General features: G+C 45.4%; 1 protein-coding gene across 3 annotated transcripts in view; it reads right to left on the reverse strand.

Moving 5' to 3' along the window:
• Positions 1-870: 870 nt before the first annotated feature.
• Positions 871-27,107, reverse strand: part of robo4 (roundabout guidance receptor 4) — a 108,524-nt gene continuing 82,287 nt past the window's right edge. For 2 of the 3 annotated variants that reach the window (XM_033050004.1, XM_033050006.1), the window contains exons 15-20: positions 23,411-23,500; positions 18,304-18,433; positions 13,236-13,460; positions 10,693-11,108; positions 4,740-5,009; positions 871-1,997 (exon numbers count right to left, since the gene is read on the reverse strand). In XM_033050004.1, the coding sequence (XP_032905895.1) occupies positions 1,819-1,997; positions 4,740-5,009; positions 10,693-11,108; positions 13,236-13,460; positions 18,304-18,433; positions 23,411-23,500 (1,310 nt within the window). In that variant the 3' untranslated portion in view covers positions 871-1,818. The remainder of the gene's footprint in view (positions 1,998-4,739; positions 5,010-10,692; positions 11,109-13,235; positions 13,461-18,303; positions 18,434-23,410; positions 23,501-27,107) is intronic. The other variant, XM_033050007.1, reaches the window with a different exon arrangement.

The raw sequence follows: 27,107 nt of genomic DNA on the forward strand, positions 1-27,107 counted from the left end.
CAGACTGCGGCAGTAGTCAGGATCAATCTTGGGCCTTTGGTGCTGTGAGGCAGCAGCTCTACTGCTGTACCACTGAGCCACCCCAATTGAATATTACTTTTAAAAGATCAACACTAGACCCTCCTCCAGACTTTCTTTCCCTCTCTATAAATATCAAGCCAAGGTTTTGCTCAATGTTTCAGTATTGGAATTTAAAACTCACCATTTTGAAATGGTCATGTATGCACCATCTTTCGCACGCTAAACGGACTCTTGGAGTGGTGCATCAAGCAGGGAAATTGCATTAATGCCACTCTCTCAGTGCAAGTTGTGAAACCTGCTTCACTTTTGCATCATACCTCTTTTTAACGGGACCCTTTTGGCAAAAATAAACATATGGTACCGTGACAGAGAACAACCAAAATAAATAAGATCATTGATAGACACAACGTGCCGGAGTAACTCAGCGGATCAAGCGGCATCTCTGGAGAAAAAAGGATGGGTGTCGTTTCGGGTCAGGACCCTTCTTTGGACTGAAAGTAGAGGGGAGGGAACTGGAGGTAGGAAACAGCCAAAACAAAGCAGAGCCTGCAACAGATGATCAAGGAAGGGAGGAGCCTATGATGGCCTGTTGCTGTCTTGGGAAGAGGTGATAACAAAGGGATAGGTGGATGCAAACAGTGGAACTAGTAGGATGACTAGGGTGGGGGAGGGAGGGAATGCAAGGGTAACTTGAAATTAGAGAAATCAACGTTAATACCGCTAAAAAATGCCGTTTGTGCTGTTATTCTCCTCACTGTTGGGAGGTCAGCTGGTTTGCTTACAGCCCCAGTGAATTCAAACTGGTCTCAACCATTTACCCTGCATACACTCACTCTACGCACAGTGATCTTAGCACCAATTTTTAAAACTTTTTTTAATATTGTTTCATTCATATTGAAAGTGATAAGTACAGTTAGATTTACACTCAGAATGGAAAAAAAACATATTGTCAATACTAGGTGTTCAGAGAAAAATAACGTTTTAAGTATGCCACGTGAACCTTCTCTATCCAATCACTTTATACACTTTAATTGTTTTATACGATCACCAGCAATGGGCAAGGGACGATGGACAAAGAGTTGTCTTTACTGAGCTTGGTCACCAGTGGTTTAGGCCTGCTGGTGCAGTATGTTGTTTTGCTTGCCGCTCCACGTCAGCTTTCAGACGCAATTTTATTTAAATACATCGGTTAGATTAATTAGTAAAGAGATAAATTAAAAGCTGATGCATACTTGTGGGTTTCAGACACCCCAAGAACAACAGCCTGGCTTTTGAGTTTAAATCCCATCTCCACCTCCCCTCCCCCCCCGCTAATCCCTCTCCCCCATCCAACTTCTGCTGCCTTTCTATACAATCTACAAGTCGATGTTTAGCCATTCTTCAATCACAGGTTACTAACATCAGGCTGTACACGTTTTAAATGAGCAATAATCGCGCCTCGGGTAAACCTCATTGGTTACATTACTGCTTCAGCACAAAGCTGCTGTCTGTTCCGTTGCTCGATCTTCGATTTTCAAGGGATGGGAAGTTTGGATAAATCTTCCCAACACTTCATGGTTCCACCCTAATGAGTTTCCTAAAGAGGCTACGCCGACTACACATGGAACCATGCAGCACCTGGAGATGTGCAGCTCTGTCCAGATTGAATTGTAGATGACTGCGTAGAGCACCCAGGATGCCAGTAACCAAATGTCCGCAACCCGTGCACATCCTTTACTACCTCATGGATCTGGCTCCTTAGATTTCTGTATGTACATGGATGGGCCACGTCCACAGGGTATTCAGTCATGCTCCTTCTCAAACTTTGACCATGGTGAGACCATCGGCATCCACTGGCAAGTTCAACAGTCCAACTTTTTCCACCTTCTTCCTCACGGCAAAGCTCTTGTGCACCGGAGCTCCGACTGTTGCAAAGGACACGTGTACTGCACTGAGAGTAGGGTTCACCTGCATATCCAGCCCGGAGGTGTATACATCTACAAAACACAAACCAGTCAATGAATGAATGAATGAAACATTATTGTCAAATGTACTTGGGTACAGTGAAATGCTTTGTTTCCATACAACCTTTGGCACTGAACAGTGCTATCTACTGCCTGCTACCTCCCGCTCCCTCCCCGTCTTTCTTCCTTTCAAGCACCCCCCCCCTCCCCCCCCCCCCCCCCCCCCAGGCATTCCCCTTCGATCCGTTCATTCTTGGCAACCCCCCCACCTGCCAAGTTCCCCATCGTTCTCGGTGGCCCACTAGTGAGTTGGTTCATTTCAATGATGAATGACTCTTCCGATCCTCCTACCGAAAGCAACAACAGGATTGCATTTCCCTCTTCTTAACTTAACTATCTAGCTTTGCTTGGATCACAATCCCATTGATTGGAATAGTCTCCCATTACTTTGTCCTGTGTAATTCACAAATGTCTGAATGAGCAGCCTCACAGTTCCGTGCACTGTTTTCAAGCTAAGACATTAAAGGGGCTGTCCCACTTGGGCGACCCAATCCGCGAGTTCTGGCGAGTTTGCCCTTGTCTCATACTCGCAGCATGGTCGACATGAGGTCATAGGAGGTCTGTAACTCTCCTTCATGCTCGAGAAAGTCCCCGTGTACTCGAGGCCTCAGCTAGGTCACGACGTATTTTTCAACATGTTGAAAAATGTCCACGAGTAAAAAAAGGGCGCCATGGAAAAGAATTGATACTTTTTTTACTCGTAGGTTTAATCGTAGTAGGACATAGTAGGTCGGCATGTTAGTCGTAGATAGTTGAGGGTAGTCGAAGGTAGTTGAAGATACTCATAGATAGTCTTCATCATAGTCGAAGGGAGGTCGAAGGAGGTAGTCTTCACTCCCCACTATTCGGTGTCCAATTTTCCCGAAGTTAGTCGTGGCTAGTCGAAGCTAGTCTTCTACATAGTCGAAGGAGGTCTTCAACATGACATTTTTTCAATCTCTCCTAAACTCGCCAATTAGGTCACTGAAGTGGGACAGCCCCTTGAGGCATAGCCTCATCTGTTCACATTAGAAGCTTCAGCTGACTACACTTCAAAAGTTTAAATTGGCTGTGAAGTTGGAATAACCTGTGGTCATAAATGTTGCTATTTGGATGCAATTTATTTCCTGCTTGCTTATTATTACAATCCTCATAAAGGCCAACATAGTGTAACTTACTTTGCTGCTATCCATTGTATTTCTAAAGCAAAAATCAATATTGCATTTGCTATAATCTTTTACCCTGCTCATAACCTATTTAATACTAGTGAAATGTCCTCTCCGTGAATCAGAAATCAATAAACACTGTTAGAGATGAGTTATCTAAATCAAGCCTTTGTTACAAATCTGCACAGTGTAATTAGTCCATCGTACTTCAAGTGAAACAAGTTCTACACACAGTCGCCTATCTACATTGTTTTATGATTTCATCAACTTGCAATCTTGGCTTGTTTAATAAAAGATGATAATCTCTAAAAACTCTGTCGGAATCGTATAAGCATTCTAGGCAGAATTATCTTCTTCAACAGCCAGGTGGCGCTGCTGGTAATGTTGCTGCCTCACAGCACCAGAGACCCATGTTCAATCCTGACCAGACCTCGGGTGCTGCCTGTGTGGAGTTTGCACATTTTCCCTGTGACCATGTGAGTTTATTCCGGGTGCTCCGGTTTCTTCCCAGATCCCCAAGATTAAGATTAATTGACTTCTGTAAATTGCCCCTAGAGTGTAGGGAATGGATGCAAAAGTGGGATAACATAGAAATAGTGTGAATGGTTTGCGTGGGTCACATGTCATAGGTGCAGAATTAGTCCACTCGGCCCATCTAGTCTGCTATGCCATTCAGTCATGGCTGATCTATCTTTCCCTCTCAATCCCATTCTCCTGCCTTCCCCCATAACCTTTGGCGCCCGTACTAATCAAGTACCTGCCAATCTCTACTTTAGCAATGTCTATCTTGTCATATTGGATCTTTACCAAGAGGCATCAAACTCACACTGGCCGACCAATGCATAATATCACAGCAAAGAAAGGATGAGGAGAAAACCAAAGATGGATGGTTGCTATGGTATCACAATTATTTTTTTTACTATAAATCTACCTCTATAAAACTTGCCGCTAATAACTTGGGGGGGAGGAGTGGGGAAGGAAGGAGTGGGGGGGGAGGGGTGTGGTGATCTACACTTGCCTCCCCACTGACAGAACATTATTATTGAAGGAGTATCATGCAATGAAGGGATATGAGCTGAGAATGGTTAATACAGATAAATGCAAAGTGAAGTCTAACCAGGGCAGGACCTTCACAGTGAATGGCAGGGCCCTGGGGAGTATTGGAGAGCAGAGGGGTCTAGGAGTCCAGGTACATAGTTCCCTGAAAGTGGCATCACAGGTAGATAGGATGGTCAAGAAGGCTTTCGGTACATTGGCCTTCATCAGTCTGGGTATTGAGTATGTGTAAGAAGGAACTGCAGATGCTGGTTTAAACCGAAGATAGACACAAAAAGCCAGAGTAACTCAGCGGGCCAGGCAGCATCTCTGGAGACGTTTCGTGTTGAGACTCTTCTTCAGACTGAAGAAGGGTCTTAACCCTTTGAGATCCAAGTAAACAAGGTTACGTATTCTCCACCATAAACCCCTGACCCATGCCAGGATGAGAGCCCAGCAATCTACAAGTTTGTAATTCTTTCTAAGTCCCCGCTCAATGAATGGATCTCGACTTTAAGCAGCACAATGCTTGTACCAGTGGTGCACTTGTCCTGCTGTTGTTGGTCGGATGGATTCCTGAAGGGTTTGTTGGGATCTTTTCCAAGGGCTATGGGGTTCCTCCTTGCAACTTCCACCTTCTGTGCGATTTTCTCTTCTATTTCATCTGCCCAAGACAGATTCCAATCCCAAATCGGAGCCGGGTCAGATTCCGGATACACACTCATGACCTCTGATCCTGAACCCTCTGGATTGTAGGACACATTGTCAGGGAAGGTGTTCGGCAGAAAGGACGTTGAAGAGAGAGCTAGAATTGGAGAAACAAATGGATTAGAATCAATGCCATTTTACAGCATGGAACATGATCAACATCATTAAAAACGATTGCATTCAACTAGTTCATTGAGTTTATTAATGTCACTCGTACTGACGTACAACAAAAAGCTTTTGTGTCGCATGCTATCCAGGCAGCGGAAAGACCATACATGATCACAGTTAGCCATTCACAGTGTACAGGTACAGGGTAAAGGGAATAACATTTAGTGCAAGATAAAGTCCACTAAAGTTTGATTAAAGATAGCTCGAAGGTCTCCAATGAGGTAGATGGCAGGTCAGGCCCACTCTTTAGTTAGTGATAGGATGGTTCAGTTGCCTGATAACAGCAAGAAAGAAATAGTCCCTGAATCTGGAGATGTGCGTTTTCAAATGTGTACCTCTTTCTGATGGGAGAGGGGAGAAGAGGGATGGCTGGGGTGAGACTGGTCCGGGAGCTGCAAATAGTCGACCAAGGGCAGACCATCAGACTTAAATACCAGGAAGACATTAAAATAGAGGTGATAGGTGAGAATGTAACCACAGAGGCCAAAGGTTGACAATATTGATGGCATAAGAGACATATGGAGTAGAGACAAGGGAAGAGAATTATCATTGAGGGCTTAATTCTGCTCACTTGCTCATGGAAAAATACCTGTGCCTTGGAATTGAGGCACACACACGCACATAGCGGCTGAGGGTACATATAGGAGGGGAAGTGCATGAAGCAAGAGATAAAGGAGCATGTGTTCAAGAAGGAACTGCAGATGCTGGAAGATCGAAGGTACACAAAATTGCTGGAGAAACTCAGCGGGTGCAGCAGCATCTATGGAGCGAAGGAAATAGGCGACGTTTCGGGCCGAAACCCATGGGCAGGGGAAGGGTGCGGAGACAAAGGAACGCAGAGGGAGCGCTTTACCAAGGCAGTTTCAGAAGGGTGATGTTTTATGAGAACTGCGTATTTAATGGGGAACAAGGATTTTAGGCTGGATCAGAAATTTAGCGTCTAAATATCATGATTTATTGGGTAATTGCAAAATCCATTTAAATTGGGGTCAGGGTTAAATTGGGATCAGAGAGGCACAGCTGTTAGAGACGCTGACATCAGATGCTGCCCGGGTGGAGTTTGCACGTTCTCCCTGTGTCCATGTGGGTTTCCTCTTGGTGCTCCAGTTTCCTCCCACATCCCACAGGTTTGTCGGTTAATTGGCCTTTGTAAATGGCCCCATGGTTGAAGGATTCAGAAAGTGGGATCACATAGAACTAGTTTAAATGTGTGATCGATGGTCGGTGTAGACTCTGTGGGCTGAAGGGCCCCTTCCATGCAGTATCTTTCTAAATCAATCTATCCCACATCACAGAGATGCTTGGGTTTTTGGATTAATTGGACTCTGTAAATTGCCCTTATGTGAGTTGGTGAGAAAGTGGGATGAAATAGGACTGGTGTGAGTGGGTGATCGATGGTCGGCATGGACTCAGAGGGCCAAAAGGCCTGCTTCCAAGCTGTATCTCTAAATTAAATACATTTAAACTGCTGACTCAGCTGCAATAGGGAACCTAGCCTACGTTGCTCCATATGGCAGTGTATTCCTTGGGGAAGGACCTTTGCTCAGTAAGCCATTGAGGAACGCTCTCTCCACAATCAATGCCATTTTAATCATAAACCAATGCGTGTAAACTAGACAGGGCAGCTTGAAGCACGCACAACTCCTGTGAGGATTGTATCATCACTTTGCTCAAGCATAGTGCGGAGCGAGACCTGGGTTGACGGGATACAGAGAGCAGATTTAATTAATTGGACCACTATCTGTTGCCTAATCAGCATTTCCATGGCGCATGCTCGGAACAAAGCTTAATGTAGCTGTAAATATCCCATTCTGAGCGGCACAAAATGACCAATAAACCCTGACCCCAATTTAAATGCATCTTACAATGGCCCAGTAAATGGGAAGACAAGCAATCCAATAAAATAGGACATTTATGTTTCATTTAATCCTTGTACTGCTGCACTCGGAAAACAGGCCTGATGCAAAGGTCAAAAGAATAGGTTTATCATCGTGACATGCATACCATCCAGTCCATTTGTAAAGACCCGGTGCGGTGGTACAGTGGCGTAGCAGTAGGCTTGCTGCCTAAAATAATGCCCCTGTCCCACTTAGGAAACCTGAACGGAAACCTCTGGAGACTTTGCGCCCCACCGAAGTATTCCGTGTGGTTCCCGGAGGTTTTTTGTCAATCTTCCTACCTGCTTCCACTACCTGCAACCTCCGGCAACCACCTGCAACCTCTGGGAACCGCACGGAAACCTTGGGTGGGGCGCAAAGTTTCCGTTCAGGTTTCCTAAGTGGGACAGAGGCATTACAGCGCTTGCAGACCCGGGTTCGGTCCCGTCTACGGGTGCCGTCTCTACGTAGTTTGTACGTTCCCCCCGTGACCAAGGATTTTCTCCGAGATCTTCGGTTTCCTCCCACATTCCAAAAACTACAGGTTTGGCTTTTTATAAATGTAAATTGTCCCGAGTGTTTGGAGGATAGTGTTAATATGCGGGGATCGCTGGTCGGCGCGGATTAAATGAGCCAAAGGGCCTGTTTCCGCGCTGTATCTTTAAACTACACGAAATTACAAACTTCAAAGCAGCCTCAAAAGGGTCAGTAACAAAAATGTGGGGTGCAAGGAAGGTGTGGGGTGGGGTGTGGATGGGGAGATATGTGAGTGGGTGGGGGAGAAGACCATTGTGTCTCGGTGAAGACCATGCTGAGAATTCTTCCTGTCAGTAATTCTGTATCTGTATGCCTTCGAAGGCTCGATTGTCATCATGTATTGTCTTTCCTCTGACTGGTTAGCACGCAACAAAAGCTTTTCACTGTCCCTCCGTACACGCGACATTAAACTAAACCAAACTAAGCTAATTCAGGTTTGAAATTCCGTCATGTGTCTATCCACACCTCCATTGAGAAACCAATCAAGTTCACCCATACCTCTAGAAACAGTTGCAATCGTTCACTACTCAAAGGACCCATGGTGTTATAAAGTTAAAATCTTACCCCAGACACCCAATGATACAAGATGTAGAAACAAGGAACAGCAGATGCTGGTTTACACTAAATACACAAGGCACTGCTGTAACTCGACAGGTCAGGAAGCATTCCTGGAGAACATGGATAGGTGACGTTTCGGTTTGGGACCCTTCTTCAGAAATGTCCCGACCCAAAATATCACTTATCCACTTTCACCAGAGATACTGCCTGACCCGTTGAGTGACCCAAGGATACAACCTTATCATTTCCATGCAACACTAAGCAATGTGAAACATTAGATGAAGATGCAAAACAGCTCATTATTTTATTTGAAATGGAGATCTGGAACCATGGTCAATAGTTTTACCTAAACCAAATTAAGTTTAGTTTAGTTTAGACTTTAGAGATACAGCACGGAAATCGGCTCATCGGCCCACTGAGTCCGCACTGACCAGAAATCACCCCATACACTACACACTAGGAGCTATTTACAATTCACAGAAGCCAATTAAGCTACAAACATGTACGTCTTTGGAGTGTGGGAGGAAACCAGAGCACCCAGAGAATCTCTACACAGTCACAGGGACAACGGAGAAACGCCATACAGACTGCACCCACAGTCAGGATCGAAACCTAGTCTCTGGCGCTGTAAGGCAGCAACTCTACCGCTGCGCCATTGTGACGTGCCATCAGGTCATCTAGTTGTCTGGTCATCTAACCTCACTGGTGGAAGTTTGCCTAATGGGGAAATGTCAGGTATATTTCCTACATGATAACAATAACAAAATAGATTTATTTTTTTAAATGGAGATAGATAAAAATCTAAAATAAAAACAGAAAATGCTGGAATTATTTGACAGGTCAGGCACCATCTGCAAAAAGGGAAACAGAGCCAAAAGACTGTAAAACACTTTGCCACTAACTGAGATATTGAAAGGTGCTACGCAGATACATTTCTCTGCACTCCCTGAACAACATATATATTTATATAAAAGATAATCAAAAGATGCTGCCGTAAGATCAGGATTTGCAATACAGGCTTAAGTCTTTTTTTCCCCTCACATACAATGACTTTATTAAGATTTGACCTTTAATGCTTGGTCAGTTTCTGGCTTGCATGGTATGGTAGGATATTGAAACACACTGGAGTTTGTTTGTATGCGGGCTGGTAGCTGCTTAGGGCTATTTGTAGCCACTGAAATGCTTAGATTATTCAGACATTTTGTGAGCTGAAATTACAATGAAGAAAAATAAGAACAGCAGCCTCAACAAAATGCTTTGACGTCCTATTTACAGCTTACAGCATAAATAGACTTATCACATGGTGTAGTTGATTCAAAAGACACTTCCTCTGAAATAATGCTGATTGCATCTTTTGCATTGTAATCTCCCACTTCCTTTTCCTCCAGGAGTAACTGCAGATGTGTTTAGTTCAGTGGTCGGTCTGACTGCACAGAAAATGTTGGGCAAAATTTTGCACTTAATGCAAAAAATCCACTTGGCTGTAAATCACACTGAAATATGCCCGGGTAATTATTTTCAGCAGATCATCTTTTCACTGACTGATGCATGGATAGTGTTTCGAGGAATGCGAGCCAAAGCTGGCAAGCCAGAATACCAAGGATTACCATGTTGTATGATTCTAGGATTCTCTGCGGTCCTAATTGGATAGCTCTCCAAAGAGCTAACAGGACAAAAGGCAAAGTGGTCTCTCCCCCTTGCTTTAGAATTCTGCACTGGAATGGAATTGAAACTATCACCACCCCACCCCTAGGCTACAGTATCAGCCACTGAGCCTCACTGGACCTATTGGGATAGGACGTGGTCTGGTCGTTTTGGATACACCTCAGGATCTAACAAAAAATCCCAATGTACAGCACAGTGGTACAGCGGTTGTGTTTCTGCTTCACAGCGCCAAAGACTGGGTTCAATCCTGACTACAGCTGCTGTCTATTCGGAGTTTGCCCATTCTCCCCATGACCACATGGATTCCTCCGGATGCTCCGGTTTCCTCCTACATCCCAAAGACGTACAGGTTTGTATTTTAGACACAAAATGCTGGAGCAACTCAGCGGGTAGGCAGCTGATGTTTCATTCTTCCTGCGTTTCATTTCTACGCAGGTTTGCAGGATAATTGGCAAATTGTCCCAAGTGCGTAGGACATAGAACCAGTGTAAGGGGTGATCCCTGGTCAGTATGGTTTCAGTGGGCCGAAGGGCCTGTTTCTATGCTGTATCTCTAAACTAAACGTTGGGACGACAGATGGCACAATGGGCTAAGTGTTCGGCTGGCAACCGGAAGGTAACCGGTTCGAATCCCTTGGAGTGCATACTGTCGTTGTGTCCTTGGGCAAGACACTTCACCCACCTTTGCCTGTGTGTGAATGTGTGTGAATGTGTGTGAATGTGTGTGAGTGATTGGTGGTGGTCGGAGGGGCCGTAGGCGCAGATTGGCAGCCACGCTTCCGTCAGTCTGCCCCAGGGCAGCTGTGGCTACAGAAGTAGCTTACCACCACCGAGTGTGACTGAGGAGTGAATGAATAATGCAATGTAAAGCGCCTTGAGTATTAGAAAGGCGCTATATAAATCCCATCCATTATTATTATTATTAAACTACGTTCCCAATGTGACGTTTGGCACACATAGTCCCGTTGAGGTGTACCTGTGTATGGAGTCTCTCTCTCGGGCTGGGCCAGCCCAAAGCAGAAGCTGTCCACTGCCACGGCCAGGGCCTGGGCAAAGTTGGCGTCCATGAGGAAGGAACCATCGGAGGAGCTGACCATGCTGCAGCGGGCGCTGGTGAAGTTGTCCTCGGACACCGAGCCCCAGCCATTGGCCAACGAGCCCCCGATGGAGCTGTCACACTCGCTGAGGCTGGAGGTCGGGGTGCGGCAGAGCCGGTGGAAGTATCGGTGAGAGTTCACGCGGGCAACCTCCATGTCCAAGTCTTCGTCATCCTCATCGTCATAGTCCACCATGTCCATTTCCAGGTCGGAGAGCTGTGGACCGCAGATGTACCCGTACGTATGGGGAGGTGAGAACGGTCTTTCAAATGTGGACAGGATGTCCGTAAAGTGTCTGTAAAAGAAGAAAATATTTGGTTCAGCGATCCCCATAACCAGAAGCTTCATATACAAGTGTTCAAAAGGGAACTGCAGATGCTGGAATATCGAAGGTACACAAAACTGAAGAAGGGTTTCGGCCTGAAACGTCGCCTATTTCCTTCGCTCCATAGATGCTGCTGCACCCGCTGAGTTTCCCCAGCAATTTTGTGTAGCTTCATATACAAGTGTTATGAGGCAATTCAAGAAGGTTTAATTTAGTTTAGTTTAGTTTAGAGAAACAGGCCCTTCGGCCCACCGAGTCCACACCGACCAGCGATCCCCACACAACACTACACACACACACACACACTAGGGACAATTTACATTTGCACCAAGCGAAATTAACCTACAAAACCGTACATCTTTGAGTGTGGGAGGAAACCGAAGATCTAGGGGTAATACGGTGAATGTGCAAATTCCACACAGATAGCACCCGTAGTCAGGATCGAACCTGAGTCTCTGACAGTGCAAGCGCTGTAAAGCAACAACTCTACCGCTGCGCTACAGTGCGGTATTAAAAGTAGTAAAGTACTTTTAGATAACTATAGCAGCGCTCAGCGTTAACGAACCTCTAGTGCAGTCATTAGATTATTGGTGGCATTGTGTAGAAAGTTGCACAAGAATTAGACCACGTGCTGTGTTGTGTTTCCATATCCTACCCTCCTTCACAATTCAATCAACAGATCATTCTATCTTAATGTCGCTCCAATCTTATCTTTATATTAACTATGTCTCCGATACTCATCTCAACTATCAACTGCATCCGCTGTTCCAGATGTCAACTTCTCTACATCGGCGAGACCAAGCGCAGGCTTGGCGATCGCTTCACTGAACACCTGCGCTCAGTCCGTCTTAACCAACCTGATCGCCCGGTTGCTCAGCACTTCAACTCCCCCTCCAATTCCCAATCTGACCTTTCTGTCCTGGGCCTCCCGCATTGCCGGAGTAAGGCCCAGCACAAGTTGGAGGAACAGCACCTCATATCTCGCTTGGGTAGTTTACACCCCAGCGGTATGAACATTGACTTCTCTAATTTTAGATAGCCCTTGCTTTCTCCCTCCTTCCCCTCCCCTTCCCAGTTCTCCCACAAGTCCTACTGCCTCTGCCTACCTCTCTTTTTCCTGCCCCCCCCCAAACAGCAGTCTGAAGAAGAGTCTCGACCCGAAACATCACCAATTTCTTCTCTCCATAGATGCCGCCTCACCCGCTGAGATTTTCCAGTTTTTTGTCTATCCTTTGCAAGGGATCATTTCACATTCCCACCAGTCTGCAGATAAGATGGATAAGGACATTTCTCTCGAGATCACTGTGGGGTTCGTTAGGGAAAATCTTACATTCATGATCCTGAGGGACACCATTTCTTCCTGTGTTAATAACATCAGATCCCTATTGTTAAGGATGTTTATTTAAAGGGGTTCTGTTGGGTCACACTTCAGACTGCTCATAGAAACACACAGCTCCGAAACAGGTCCCGAGTTCAGTTTAGAGATACAGCGTGGAAATTGGGCTTCAGCCCTCTGAGTCCACACCGCCCAAGGATCACTCGTTCACACTAGTTCTATCCTACACAATAGGAACAATTTACAGAAGCCAATTAACATACAAATCTGCACGTCTTAGGAATGTGGGAGGAAAGCTGAGCACCTGGAGTGAACCTACGTGGTCACAGGGAGAATGTACAATTCTGTACAGACAGCATCTGTAGTCAGGATCAAACCTGTGTCTCTGGAGCTGTAAGGCAGCAACTCTACTTCTGCACCACTGTGCTGTCCCTTCCGCCCATCAAGTCCACACTGACCCATAAGCATTATTTTATATTAATCTTGCATTAATCACTTTTTACTCTCCCTACATTCTCATTAATGTCCCCCTTAGATTCGACCACTTGCCTACACATTTGGGTCAATTAACCCTGCATTTCCTCCAGATGTGGAAGGAAGCAGGAGAACCCGGAGCCGGAGAAAACCTACATGATCACACAGGAGAACGTGCAAACTCCACAAGGTTACCATTGAACCCAGGTCTCTGCCGTTGTGGGGCAGCGGCTGTCAAGCGTAAAGCGACAGAAAAGTTAGAAAATTAGAAAGGTTCCTTCTCAAACCTTTGTCTGCCCTCGTCTGTTAGCTCCAGGTACTGAGCCCCTCGTTCTGGACAAAATCCCCTTTCAGTGTTATAGTCTGCAGACAGTGGGAGGGTGGCAGTGGACTGAAGGCTGTAGCACCTGGACTGACTGGGCAACGTGTCCCCAGAGGGAGCACAGTATTCCCTCCTCTGCCTTCCTGGCGAGATCGTACTCGATTCAGAAGTCTTTGCGGCTTTGCTTTGCCTGAAACAAAAGAGCAATGTCAGTGAGCCTTTCCCTTACTGAAGAGCCGCATGCTAAGCTAAGAGGTGGATGTGAGGAAGGTAAGAACAAGCATAGGTCACCCCACAGTTTTGTGGCTCTCCAATCTGGTAAGGCATTTGTAAAATTCAACGCGTAACTATGTGCTCTTATATCTCCATGTATAGCTTTGATTGAATTTGGTTTGTTAACAGCCTGGTGATGTGCTGCAGGCTCCCTTGCATTGGTGGTGGTTCTAGATGACAGGCTGTCTAGGTGTTCAGGCCCAGGACCCTTCTTTTCATTCAGATGGGGTTTTTTAAGGCATCACTTGAACTGAGTAATACCCAGTGGTAGTGATTTTCATTTATTGCATTACCCCATATCATAGTTTAGAGTGATACAGTGGGGATGATCATGCCATGATCATATTGAATGGCGGTGCTGGCTTGAAGGGCCGAATGGCCTATTCCTGTACCTAATGTCTATTGTCTATTGAAACAGACCCTTCAGCCCAACTTGCTCATATCCGTCAACATATACCAGCTACACTAGTCCACCCTGCTCGCATTTGGTCCATATCCCTTCAAACCTGTCCTATTCATACACCTGTCTATCTGTTTCTTAAATTTTGGGATAGTCCCAGCCTCAATTACCAGCTCTGGCAGCTTATTCCATACATCCAGATTCCTATTAAATCTTTACCCCCTCACCTTAAACCCATGTCCTCTGGTCCTCAATTCACCTACTCTGGGCAAGCAACTCTGTGCAGCTCCCTGATCTATTCCTCTCATGAATTTATACACCTCAATAAGATCACCCCTCATCATCCTGCGCTCCAAGGAATAGTCCCAGCCTACTCAACCGTTCCCTATAGCTCAGACCCGCTAGACCTGACAACATCCTTGTATACCTTCTCTGTACCTTTTCCAGCTTGACAACATGTTTTCTTTAAACATAGTGCCCCGAACTGAACACAAAACTCTAAATGCAGCCTCACCAACGTCTTATACAACTGCAACACAACCTCCCAACTTCTATACTCAATACTCTGACTGATAAAGGCCAATGTGCCAAACGCCTTTTTGACCACCCTATCTACCTGCGACTCGACCTTCAAGGAACCATGCATAACCCTCTTATCTACAACACTCCCCAGAGCCCTACCAGTTCCTGCCCATGTTAGACTTCCTAAAATGCAACACCTCACATTTCCCTATCAACCATTCCTCAGCCCACCTGGCCAATCGTTCAAGAACCTGCTGCAATCTTCACAATCTTCAAAACCTCCCATTTTTGTATAATCTGTAAGCTTGCTCATCTTGCCGAATATGTTCTCATCCAAATCATTCATATAGATGACAAACAATAATGGACCCAGCACCTAACCTTGAGGCACACCACTAGTCACAAGCCTCCAGTCCGAGAAACAACCTTCCACCATTCATTTATTATTGCATTCTAAATTATTGTATATTTAGAGTCATGGTCATACAGCATGGAAACGGGTCCTTCGGCCCTGCTTGCCCACGCCGACTGACATGCCTCATCTATAGTAGTCTCACCTGCCAGCGTTTGGCCCGTATCCCTCTAAACCTCTCCTATCCATTTACCTATCTGAAGAAGTGTCTTGACCTAAAGCATCACCTATCCCTTTTCTCCAGAGATGCTGTCTGACCCGCTGAGTTACTCCAGCTTTTTGTGCCTATCTACCTGTCGAAATGTTTAGTTTGGAGCTGCAGTGCGGAAACAGCATCTTCGCCCCACCTAGTCCGTGCCGGCCAACGATCCATGTATGCTAGCATGATCCTACACACTAGGGACAATTTACAATCTTTACCAAAGCCAATTAACCTACAAACCTGTACATCTTTGGAGTGTGGGAGGAAACCGGAGTACCTAAGGAAAATTCCCATGGTCACGGGGAGAACGTTCAAACTCCGTACAGACAGCACCAGTAATCAGGATCGATCCCGGGTCTCTGGCGCTGTAAGGCAGCAACTCTACCGCTGCGCCACCGTGCCGCCCTCAAATGTCTCTTAAACGTCTTTATCTGTATGTTATTGCGTTTACAGGCCTGTTGAGCTGCAGCAAGTCAGAATTCCATTGTCCTATTATCAGTTCATATGACAATTAAACACTCTCGACTGTTAACAGGAGCAGCCCAAGAGTCAATGAAAGGTAGACAAAAATGCTGGAGAAACTCACCGGGTGCAGCAGCATCTATGGAGCGAAGGAAATAGGCAACGTTTCGGGACGAAACGTTGCCTATTTCCTTCGTTCCATAGATGCTGCTGCACCCGGTGAGTTTCTCCAGCATTTTTGCGTACCTTCGATTTTCCAGCATCTGCAGTTCCTTCTTAAACACCAAGAGTCAATGACACTGGAGTGATGCGGCTGGACTTCGTAAGCATGGCAGAAGTACATTTGTAAACCCGACTCTTCTTTTTTCAACAAACCAGTCACCTTTGTCATTCCTCATGACTTTATTCCAAACATATTTTTCTCAGTGAATTTGAATTCCTTGGCTGCCTCAGTGTTAGTTTGAATCCGCTATTCCAGATGGTAAGTCTAGGTCTCTGTCTTGCCAGCCTATAACTGCACCATTTTGCTGCCATATGTCCAGATCATTGCTGCTCTGTAATTCTGCATCTGCCTTTGATCTATGTCCCTTTGTGACCACATCCAATTAAAAATAATCTATTTATTTATCTCTCTCAGAAATTGAATTGATCCTCCGCCTCACTGAGGAATCTGTTATTCATTTCCGCCACCTGTGGGTATCAAAATGCTTCCTGGTTTCCCCCAGAATTGTATCACTCTAATTTCACGATAATTCCTTCTTGGCCCACCCATTGAAAGGTGTTCTTAATCATACCGATTGCCATTCACCAACCTATTTATACAGAACATAGAAAGAAACAGAAGATAGACACAAATGCCGGAGCAACTCAGCGGGTCAGGCAGCATCTCAGGAGAAAAAGGATGGGTGACTTTTAGGGTTGCGAACCTTCTTTAGACTGGCGAAGGGTCCCGGGCCGAAAAGCCATGCATCCTTTTTCTCCTGAGATGCTGCCTGACCCGCTGAGTTGCTCCAGCACTTTGTGTCTATCAGAAGTATAAAGCAGCATCTACAGCTCTTTTTCACACAGAGAAAGGTACAGCACAAGAACAGACCCTTTGGCCCGCAGTATACATGTCACACATGATACCAAGATAAATTAACCTCATCTGTCTGCACATGATCCATATCCCTCCATTCCCTGCATATCCTTATACCTAAGGAACAGCCTTTTGAACAACAGTCATACTTGCCTACACCACCAAGACTGACAGAGTATTACACACAGCCACCACTGTTACTGTAAAAACAATTGCCTTGCACATCTTCTTCAAACGTTGCCCCTTTTCACCTTGAAGCTATGCACTCTAGTCTGTGACATTTCATCCCTGGGAAAATTATTCTGACTGTCTACCCTATCTATGCCTCTCTTGTTTTTTACATACCTCTATCAAGTCTTCTCTCACCCATTGTCGTTCCAGAGAAAAGAATCCAAGTCTGGGCCCAACCTCTGCTTATAACTATTACCTTCTAATCCAGGCAACATTTTAGTGAACCACTTCCACACTCTCTCCAAAGCCCCCACAAGGTTCCTGTGATGATGCGACCAGAACTGCAAATATAAATGGTGGGAGTGCTTTCTAGTCTCATCCGACACCATCAAAAACCCAAACCAATCCATGCACGTTGGGGGCGGCACAGTGGTAGAGCGGTACAGTTGCTGCCTTACAGTGTCTGAGACCCGGGTTCGATCCTGACTACGGGTGCTGTCTGTATGGAGTTTGTACGTTCTCCCCGTGACTGTGTGGATTTTCCCGGGTGCTCCGGTTTCCTCCCACACTCCAAAGACGTCCAGGTTTGTAGATTAATTGGCATCAATAACATAATGTAAATTGTCCCAAGTGTGTGGGATTGTGCTAGTGTAAGGGGTTCACTGTATGGCACCGACACAGTGGGCCAAAGGGCCTGTTTCTGCACTGTATCTCTAACAAAACACCTCAGATACTCAACTTGGAGAGCATTAAATGAAGATAGACAAAAAATGCTGGAGTAACTCAGTGGGCTAGGCGGCACCTGGATAGAATGAATGGGTGACATTTGGGGTCAAGACACAAAGATAAGGAAGAGAAGGGTGTGAAACTGAGATATCAAAAGAGATGCAGTTCAAGGAAATTGTAGAATAGATCATTGTTAGCGAGGAGAAGGGAACAACAAAGCAAATAGAGATAAAATGTAATCAGGGGGACAGTCAGACTGGTTGGAGAACTGGGAAGGGGAGGGATGGAGAGAAAGGGAAAGCAAGGGCTACTTGAAGTTAGAGAAGTCAATATTCATACTGCTGGGGTGTAAGCAGCCCAAGCGAAATATGAGGTGTTGGTTCTCCAGTTTGCGCTGGGCCTCATTCTGACGATGGTTGGAGCCCAGGACAGAAAGGTCAGTGTGGGAATGGGAGGTGGTGTTAAAGTGTTAAAGGAGTTAAAAAAAGGATCTCGACCCAAAACGTCACCCATTCCTTCTCTCCAGAGATGCTACCTGTCCCGCTGAGTTGCTCCAGCATTTTGTATATATCTTTGGTTTAAACCAGCATCTGCAGTTCCTTTCTACACACTCCTGAGCATCAACGTTGTGTCTTTAACTCATGAGCATCTCATAGCGTGATCAATAACTCTCCCGCTCAAACGTGGGACCAGAACTTTCCTTCAAAAATTATGCTTCCCGAGGACAAATAAACGTGCTTGCCTTCCATCGTCTCCTGTTTGCTCAGAACTATAGAATGGCCCTTACCGTTCCACTGGTCCAGGTTCCTGCATAGGGTGAGGGGGAGGAGGAGGAAGGGCATCAACCAGCCTTAGCCCAAAACCATGACGCTGAGCCTTTGGAGAGCAGAAAGTCTTCATCAACGTCTTCCCATCACCTGCCAAACAGACAGCAAAGTAAGGGGCGCAGGGCAGCAGTAGATAACAGCAATCTAGGCATAACTGCATGGTTCTATTACAATGTATAGACCCAGGTAACATGACAGAGCAGAGGGATCTAGGAGTCTAGGTACATCATCTTAAGGGGTTGGACAGGCTAGATGCAGGAAGATTGCTCCCGATGTTGGGGAAGTCCAGGACAAGGGGTCACAGCTTAAGGATAAGGGGGAAATCCTTTAAAACCGAGATGAGAAGAACTTTTTTCACACAGAGAGTGGTGAATCTCTGGAACTCCCTGCCACAGAGGGTAGTCGAGGCCAGTTCATTGGCTATATTTAAGAGGGAGTTAGATGTGGCCCTTGTGGCTAAGGGGATCAGAGGGTATGGAGAGAAGGCAGGTACGGGATACTGAGTTGGATGATCAGCCATGATCATATTGAATGGCGGTGCAGGCTCGAAGGGCCGAATGGCCTACTCCTGCACCTAATTTCTATGTTTCTATGTTTCTATGTTTCTATCTCCTGAAAGTGGCTTCCCTGAAAGTGTTAAAGAAGGGTTCTGGTACATTGGCCTTCATCAATCAGGCTGCAGAATGTACAATTTGGGACATTATGTTACAGTTGTGGAAGACATTGGTGAGGCCGCATTTGGAGGATTGTGTTCAGTTTTGTTCACCCTGCCACAGGAAGGATGTCATTAAAGGAAAGAGTGCGGAGAGGATGTATGAGGATGTTGCCAGGACTTGAGGCCCAGATCTAACAGGACAGCACAGTAGCATGGTGGCACGGCAGCATAGCGGTAGAGCTACTGCCTTATAGTGCCAGAGACCCGGGTTCGATCCTGACTACAGGTGCTTGTCTCTCTGGAGCTTGTACGTTCTCCCTGTGACCTGCATGGGTTTTCTCTGAGATCTTCGGTTTCCTCCCACCCTCCAAAGACGTACAGGTTTCTAGGTTAATTAGCTTGGTATGAATGTACAATTGTACGTCTGTGTGTAGGGTAGTGTTAATGTGCGGGGATCTTTGGTTGGTGCAGACATGGTGGGCCGAAGGGCCTGTTTCCCTGCTGAATCTCTAAACTAAAACGAAAAGACAGGGCTTAATTCCTTGCAGCGCAGTGGGATGAAGATGATTTTAACAGATATATAAAATCATGAGTTCCACCACGTATATGACTGTAACCATTCCCACCACTGCCTGGCCCACGGCACAAACATGAAACAAAATCCCCTCTAATGTACAATGCCCAGGGCTCCTAGACAAGCTCATGATTGAGCTAGTAGCTCCTCGACCACAAAAAGCTGGAGTAACTCAGCGGGTCAGGCAGCATCTCTGGAGAAAAGGAACAGGTGATGTTATGGGTAGAGACCCTTCTTCAGTCTGAAGAAGTTTTCAGTCTTCAGTCTGAAGAAGGATATCGACCCGAAATATAACTTATTCCCTTTTCTCCAGAGCTGCTGCCTGACCCGCTGAGTTACTCCAGCTTTTTGTGTCTATCTTTGATTTAAACTAGTATCTACAGTACATTCCTGCACATTCCAACTTATTGATCTTATCCAGATAGCACCATGTCAGCCTTTCCACATGAAAGGAGGAAGATGGAAATCAAGAGTCTATATACATGTTGTGCCGATTTCATGTGAGATTTGTCCAAAGCTTTCTGAATCAGTAGCAAATGCTGGCCCAGGGCTAAACATAGATCCTTGGCAGGAGAACAGGTAACATAGGTCTCGTCCTCTCTCTCTCTCTCTCTCTCTCTCTCACTCTATCTAAATATATATTTTTCTGTATTGTTGAGTACAACCAGTAAAAACTGAAAATGAAATAGAATTTTATTCATATTATTCTCTTACAAAATAGACCGGCATGGTGGCGCAGCAGTAGAGTTGCTGCCTTACAGCACCAGAGAGCCAGGTTCGATCCTGACTATGGGTACTGTCTGTATAGAGTTTGTACGTTCTCCCTGTGACTATGTGGGTTTTCTCCAGGTGTTCGGGATTCCTCCCACATTCCAAAAACCTGCAGGTTTGTAGTTTAATTGGCCTCTGTAAAATTGTCCCTAGAGTGTGTAGGATAGAACTGGCGTACACACTGGTTGGTGATCGCTGGTCAGCGTGGACCCTGTGGGCCGAAGGGCCTGTTTCTATGCTATATCTCTAAACTGAACTAAAAAAAATCCCTTTTGCACACTGACAATAAATAAATTGTTACATGGGTTTCTTTCCATATTAACATATTCTATCTCCTGTTGTATATTGCAGTAATCATCATCCCAAGTACCTGATACACAATATGACTGAGCTTCATATATTTTTCAACAACACACATAACTATGCATCATATGCAATACACTTTAAAATTATATAATACGAATATATTAACATGACATACACATCGGCAATGTATCAACATATGTTTGTCATATTGCAGATTGTATTCTGCACTTATGCTTTTTAAATATTCTCCACTTCAAGATAATTGCTGCCATTTATAGATAATGGTTATTTTAAGGATAAACAAGATGTACTAAATATTTTAATAAGAATGAATGAGCCATGGTAGAAATAAATATAGAGGAAAAGTGAGAGAAGCGTGAAGAAGGGTTTCGACCCGAAACGTTGCCTATTTCCTTCGCTCCATAGATGCTGCCTCACCCGCTGAGTTTCTCCAGCATTTTTGTCTACCTTCGATTTTCCAGTTTCCAGATCTGCAGTTCCTTCTTAAACAAGCCTAGGATTAAACTGCTCGTAAGTCAGTGATACAAACTCAACTCGCTGGCTGAGATCAGAGCAGCGTGGTTAAATAGCATGCTGGCCCTGATGGTCTAGATGCATGCGAGCCTGGAGAATTGCTAGAACCTGTGAAACTGTTCTCCAGTCACATTGTGAGCCGAACAGAGAAGGTGAAATGAAGGATTTTGATCACAGAGCAACTATGAGCTAATGCTGCCCTCTAGAGGTGAAAGGCAGCACCTACAATACCCTGACAGACTTGGGGCATTAGAAATATTCTACAAAGGCACAATCAATATTGTTGGTGCTGTCAACAGATGATACATCCCTGCATGCAGAGCAGCTTACGTTCATGCTTCATTCAGAGTTCCGTCTTGCATTCAACTCCACTGGTGTGGTGACCTAGATTCCATATTCAAAAAAAGACACAAAGTGCTGGAGTAACTCAGCAGGGACAGGTAGCATGTTTGGAGAACATGTCTAGGCCACATTTTGGATCGGGGCCCTTCTTCAGTCCATGTTCTCTAGAGATGCTGCCTGACCTCGTGAGTTACTCCATTTTGTGCCTTTTCTTGCAAATCTATCCAGAATCTGCAGGTCCTTGTGCTTCCTTGTTCAAATCCTGAATATTGAACCTTTCACCTGTTCGGACTCAGAGAGAAGACTGATAAGCCACCTTGGAAGAAGGCATGGCTCATGTTGCAGACAAAATAATTGCAATGTGAACGTACATCCCTCGTGCTGGGAGCTGGACCTCTGTACGTGCTCTTTGGTCAGAGTCTAGTATATTGAGTGTCAGAGACATACAGAGAGAAACTGACCCTCCAGTCCACATGAATCAACAACACTCATCCCAGTTTATTCTCCTCACATTCCCGTCAATTCCCCCGAAACTCGATCAATCACCAATACACTCGGGCCAGTTAACCTATGAACCCACACATCTTTAGGATATGGCAGGAAACTAGAGCACCCAGGGAAATCCATGCAGTCACAGAGAGAACGTGTGAACTCCACACAGACAGCATTGCAACTTGGATCGAAACCGAGTCTCTGGAGCCATGAGGCAGCAACTCTACACGTTGCGCCACTGTGCAGACTTCAAGTTCGTGGAGGGTCCCACCTCTGATGGGAAGTCCACGAGTGGTGTGAAGGTCCAATGACCTTGTATTACTTCCCTCCTTGCACTCAGTGTGAGTGCGTGAGTATGTTCCAAGCAGCCACCCATTACATGGGATGTAGCCAGGCCTGTAGGCTCTGGCTGGGTCAGAACTGGGCAGCATGAGGTCACACCGCCACAGTGGGAATGGGGCACCATGGAGTCAGGGCACACCAGCATTGATTTAGTGACTGCATGGTGGGGCCAATTAGGGGAAGCGCGTGGCAGGCACACCTGGCAACTGTGCAATGGGACGTGCCGTGTGAAAGGCATCGCAACATCACAGTGGTTGCACTGCAGGCATCGCAACATCACAATGGTTGCACTGTGAGTAAAACTGCAAGGGCTTCTTCCTAGTGCTGCACCTTAAGTCTGAGGTCAAACCACAGGCACTGGGAAATTCTATCAAATTGTTCAGAGCCAAGGCATATTTAAGTTTAGTTTAAAACAAAGGTAGACACAAAATGCTGGAGTAACTCAGCGGGACAGGCAGCATCTCTGGAGAGAAGGAATGGGTGACGTTTCGGGTCGAGATCCTTCTTCAGACTGATGTCAGGGGAGTGGGCGGGACAAAGATAGAATGTAGACTGAGACAGTACGACTGGTAGGAGAAATGGGCAGGGGGAGGGGATGGGGAGAGAGGGAAAGCAAGGGCTATTTGAAGTTAATGTTCATACCGCTGGGGTGTAAACTACCCAGGTGAAATATGAGGTGCTGTTCCTCCAATTTGCGCTGGGCCTCACTGACAATAGAGGAGGCCCAGGACAGAAAGATCAGAATGGGAGAGGGAGTTGCTGTGCTGAGCAACCGGGAGATCAGGTACGTTAATACGGACTGAGCGGAGGTGTTCAGCAAAACGATTGCCGAGTCCGCGCTTGGTCTCGCCGGTACAGAAGTTGACACCTGGAACAGCGGATACAGTAGATGAGGTTGGAGGAGGTGCAAGTGAGCCTCTGCCTCACCTGAAAAGACTGTCCTTGGATGAAGTCGAGGGGGGAGGTAAAGGGAAATGTGTTGCATCTCCTGCGGTTGCAGGGGAAAGTACCTTCAATTCTGTCATTATGTGAATGGTGCCGATGGTTTTACCTTTCCGGTTGCTTGCTGGGCTGGTGATGGCGGCTGGCACGTTCCCTGGCGTTGGGTTGCGACAAATGGCCATTACCGGCCCGTTGTTTCCTGGGGATTAGAGTGGAAGAATTCAATGTGCATCTTCAAATGATAAAGAGCTCCAGTTCCAGTGTATCCAAGACCATCAAAGAATTTATCTCAACAGATGTAACTTAAAACACGTGAACTTCCTTAGCAACCTTGGCAGGATGTGGCGGGGATGATTCATCTTGTGGGAGAATCTAGAATTAGGGATCACTGCTTATAAATAAGGTGTCATCCATTGTAGACAGGGATGGTGTCCAGTGCATTCAGGAAGTATTCAGAACCCTTCACTTTTTCCACATTTTGTTACATTATAATCTTATTCTTAAATGGATTAAATTATTTTTTTTATCATCAATCTACACACAATACCCCATAATAAAAAAGCGAAAACAGGTGTTTAGAAATGTTTGCAACGTAATCAAAAATAAATAACTGAAATATCACATTTACATAAGTATTCAGACCCTTTACTCAGTACTTTGTTGAGGCACCTTTCTTTGGCAGTGATTACAGCCTCAAGTCTTCTTGGGTATGATGCTACAAGCTTGGCATACCTGCATTTGGGTAACTTCTCCCATTCTTCTCTGCAGATCCTCTCAAGCTCTGTCTGGTTGGATGGGGGGCGTCGATGCACAGCTATTTTCAGGTCCCTCCAGAGGTGTTCGATTGGGTTCAAGTTCTGGCTCGGCCATTCACAGGCTTGTCACGAAGCCACTTCTGCGTTGTCTTGGCTGTGTGCTTAGAGTCACTAGAGTGTGCTATATAATGGAAGATGGACCTCCGCCTCATGATGGAAGATGAACCTCCGCCTCAGTCGGAGGTCCAGAACGCTCTGGAGCAGGTTTTCATCGAAGATCTCTCTGTACTTTGCTCCATTCATCTTTCCCTCGATCCTGACTAGTCTCCCAGTTCCTGCCATTCAAAAAACATCTCCACAGCATGCTGTTTTACCGTAGATATGATATTGGCCAGGTGATGAGCGGTGCCTGGTTTCCTCAAGACATGACACTTGGCATTCAGGCCAAAGAGTTCAATCTTGGTTTCCTCAGACCAGAGAATCTTGTTTCTCATGCCTTATGGCAAACTCCAAGCGGGCTGTCATGTGCCTTTTACTGAGGAGTGGCTTCTGTCTGGTCACTCTACCATAAAGGCCTGATTGGTGGAGTTCTGCAGATATAGTTGTCCTTCTGGAAGGTTCTCCCATCTCCACAGAGGAACTCTGGAGCTCTGTCAGAGTGACCATTGGGTTCTTGGTCACCTCCCTGACCAAGGTCCTTCTCCCCCGATTGCTCAGTTTGGCCGGGCGGCCAGCTCTATGAAGAGTCCTGGTGGTTTCAAAGTTCTTCCATTAAAAGAAGGACGGAGGCCGCTGTGCTCTTCGGGACCTGCAATGCTACAGAAATTGTTTTATACCCTTCCCCAGATCTGTGTCTCGACACAATCCTGTCTCGGAGGTTTACGGACATTTCCTTCATCTTCATGGCTTGGTTTTTGCTCTGACATGCACTGTCAACTGTGGGACCTTATATAGGCGGGTGTGTGCCTTTCCAAATCATGTCCAATCAATTTAATTTACCACTGGTGGACTCCAATCAAGTTGTAGAAACATCTCAAGGTTAATCAATGGAAACAGGATGAACCTAAGCTCAATTTTGAGTGTCATAGCAAAGGGTCTGAATACTTATGTAAATATATTTCTGTTATTTCTTTTGAATTACTTTACAAAATTTTCTAAACACCTTTTTTCTCTTCTTCATTCTGGGGTATTGTGTGTAGATTGATGACAAAAAAAAAGAATTTAATCCATTTAAAAAAAGGCTGTAACGTAACAAAATGTGGAAAATGTGAAGGGGTCTAAATACTTTCTGAATGCACTGTAGTTCATATTTCTCTTAATGTGTTGAGAGACTGGAACTCTCTTCCACAAAGGGCAGTGAGTGGGAAATAGAATCTTTGAATATTTTTAAGGCAGAGGTGTAAGTAAAGGGAGTGAAAGGTTACTGAAAGTTGATGAGAATTTGGAGTTGAGTTTGAAATCAGACCATGACTGGCCTTCCGGTGTTATTAATGGTGTTATTATCCGTGGGCTTATTAAATAGTAAAATAACTACATGCATCTCTAATTCATGTGTTTATATCTTACAGTAGAGTGTTTAAGATGTATAGACTCGAAAGGTCAGGAACTTTTGTTCTCTCAACCATTCAAGACCCTGTGAGGTTCCTTTCCACACCTCAAGGTGCAAGGTGGATATTTATAAAAGGTGTCAAGCACACTTTCCAAAAGCTTGAAGGTTTTCAGCTGTTAATGAGCCCATTAAAGCTCTTTAAAGGCATTTATGACAACCAAAAAGCAAATGAGAACAATTTAAAATGACAGATGAAACTAAGCAGTTCAAACTACACGAGCTAAAATAAAATAAACAATTTGAATTAAAAAGGTCAAAATAATTGAATTGAAGAGGTTAACATAAACATATCAACATTAAAAGCTGCCGAGATCAATGTGTTAAATGAACGGCTTAAAGAAGTTATAACAATCGACTTAACAAATGATTAATCTGTGTTAACTTGCAGGTAAACACTTTAAATGCATCTAATATTACAGCATGAATCCAGCTGTCCCCATTAATAACCGTGCCTTCATAGTTTACCATAATTATTGCTTGTATTACTATGGAAACACAGGGAAACAAATCAGTGGCTATAGGGAGAGAGGGAGGGAGGGACATTTGAAACCAAGGCACCAACTAGATCAGCCTCCCCTGGATAGGTGGCAGAGACTAGTGGTGCCTATAACTCCGGCACTGTGCAATGGGACAGAGATGCTGCCTGGCCCACTGAGTTACTTCAGCATGTTGTGTCTATTTTAGCTACATAATGAGGCCTTGGTGGTGGGCAGGAGGAGCACACTATAACCCAGACCTGTACTCCACCTTTCTAACAACTGCAGGCTTCTTGCTGAGGAACAGATTCACTGACAACCAGCAATTGTACAGTAGCATATGAAGTTAAGAAGAAAGTTGGCCAAGTTGTAACCTTAGCTTTATACCCAGCCTCACTCTTCCAATTACGTCCATAAAGAATCGGTTTGGTGTTCCGTTTCAGACCATTGATAACACAATATTCAAGATAATGTGGTGAAGATTTGGCTGAGTTGACTGTAATGCCTGCAATTGTCAAGAGATACAACATGGAAACAGGCCCCTCGGTCCACCGAATCCACGCTTTGATCACCTGTTCACACTAGTTCTATGCTATCCCATTTTCTCATCCACACCCTACACACTAGGGGCAATTTACAAGAAGCCAATTAATCCATAGACCCGCACGTTTTTGGGACGTGGGAGGAAACCGGAGCACCCGGAGGGAATGCATGCGGTCACAGGGAGATCGTGCAAACTCCACATAGACAGCACCCGAGGTCAGGATCGAACCGGGGTCTCCAGTGCTGTGAGGCAGCAGCTCTACCAGCTCTGCCAGCTGTGCCGCCCCTAATGTTGAGAAGCCTGAGTAGGCTGACAATTCCCATTGGGAACAATGGAGCTGTATTTGGACAGACCGATGATTGCACTTTGAACTCTCTCTGCTTTGCCGAGCTTAATAACGTTCCGTGCTAAGTATTTTGCGT

The sequence above is a fragment of the Amblyraja radiata genome, chromosome 33 (genome assembly GCF_010909765.2).
Source record: "Amblyraja radiata isolate CabotCenter1 chromosome 33, sAmbRad1.1.pri, whole genome shotgun sequence".
Lineage (NCBI taxonomy): Eukaryota > Metazoa > Chordata > Chondrichthyes > Rajiformes > Rajidae > Amblyraja > Amblyraja radiata.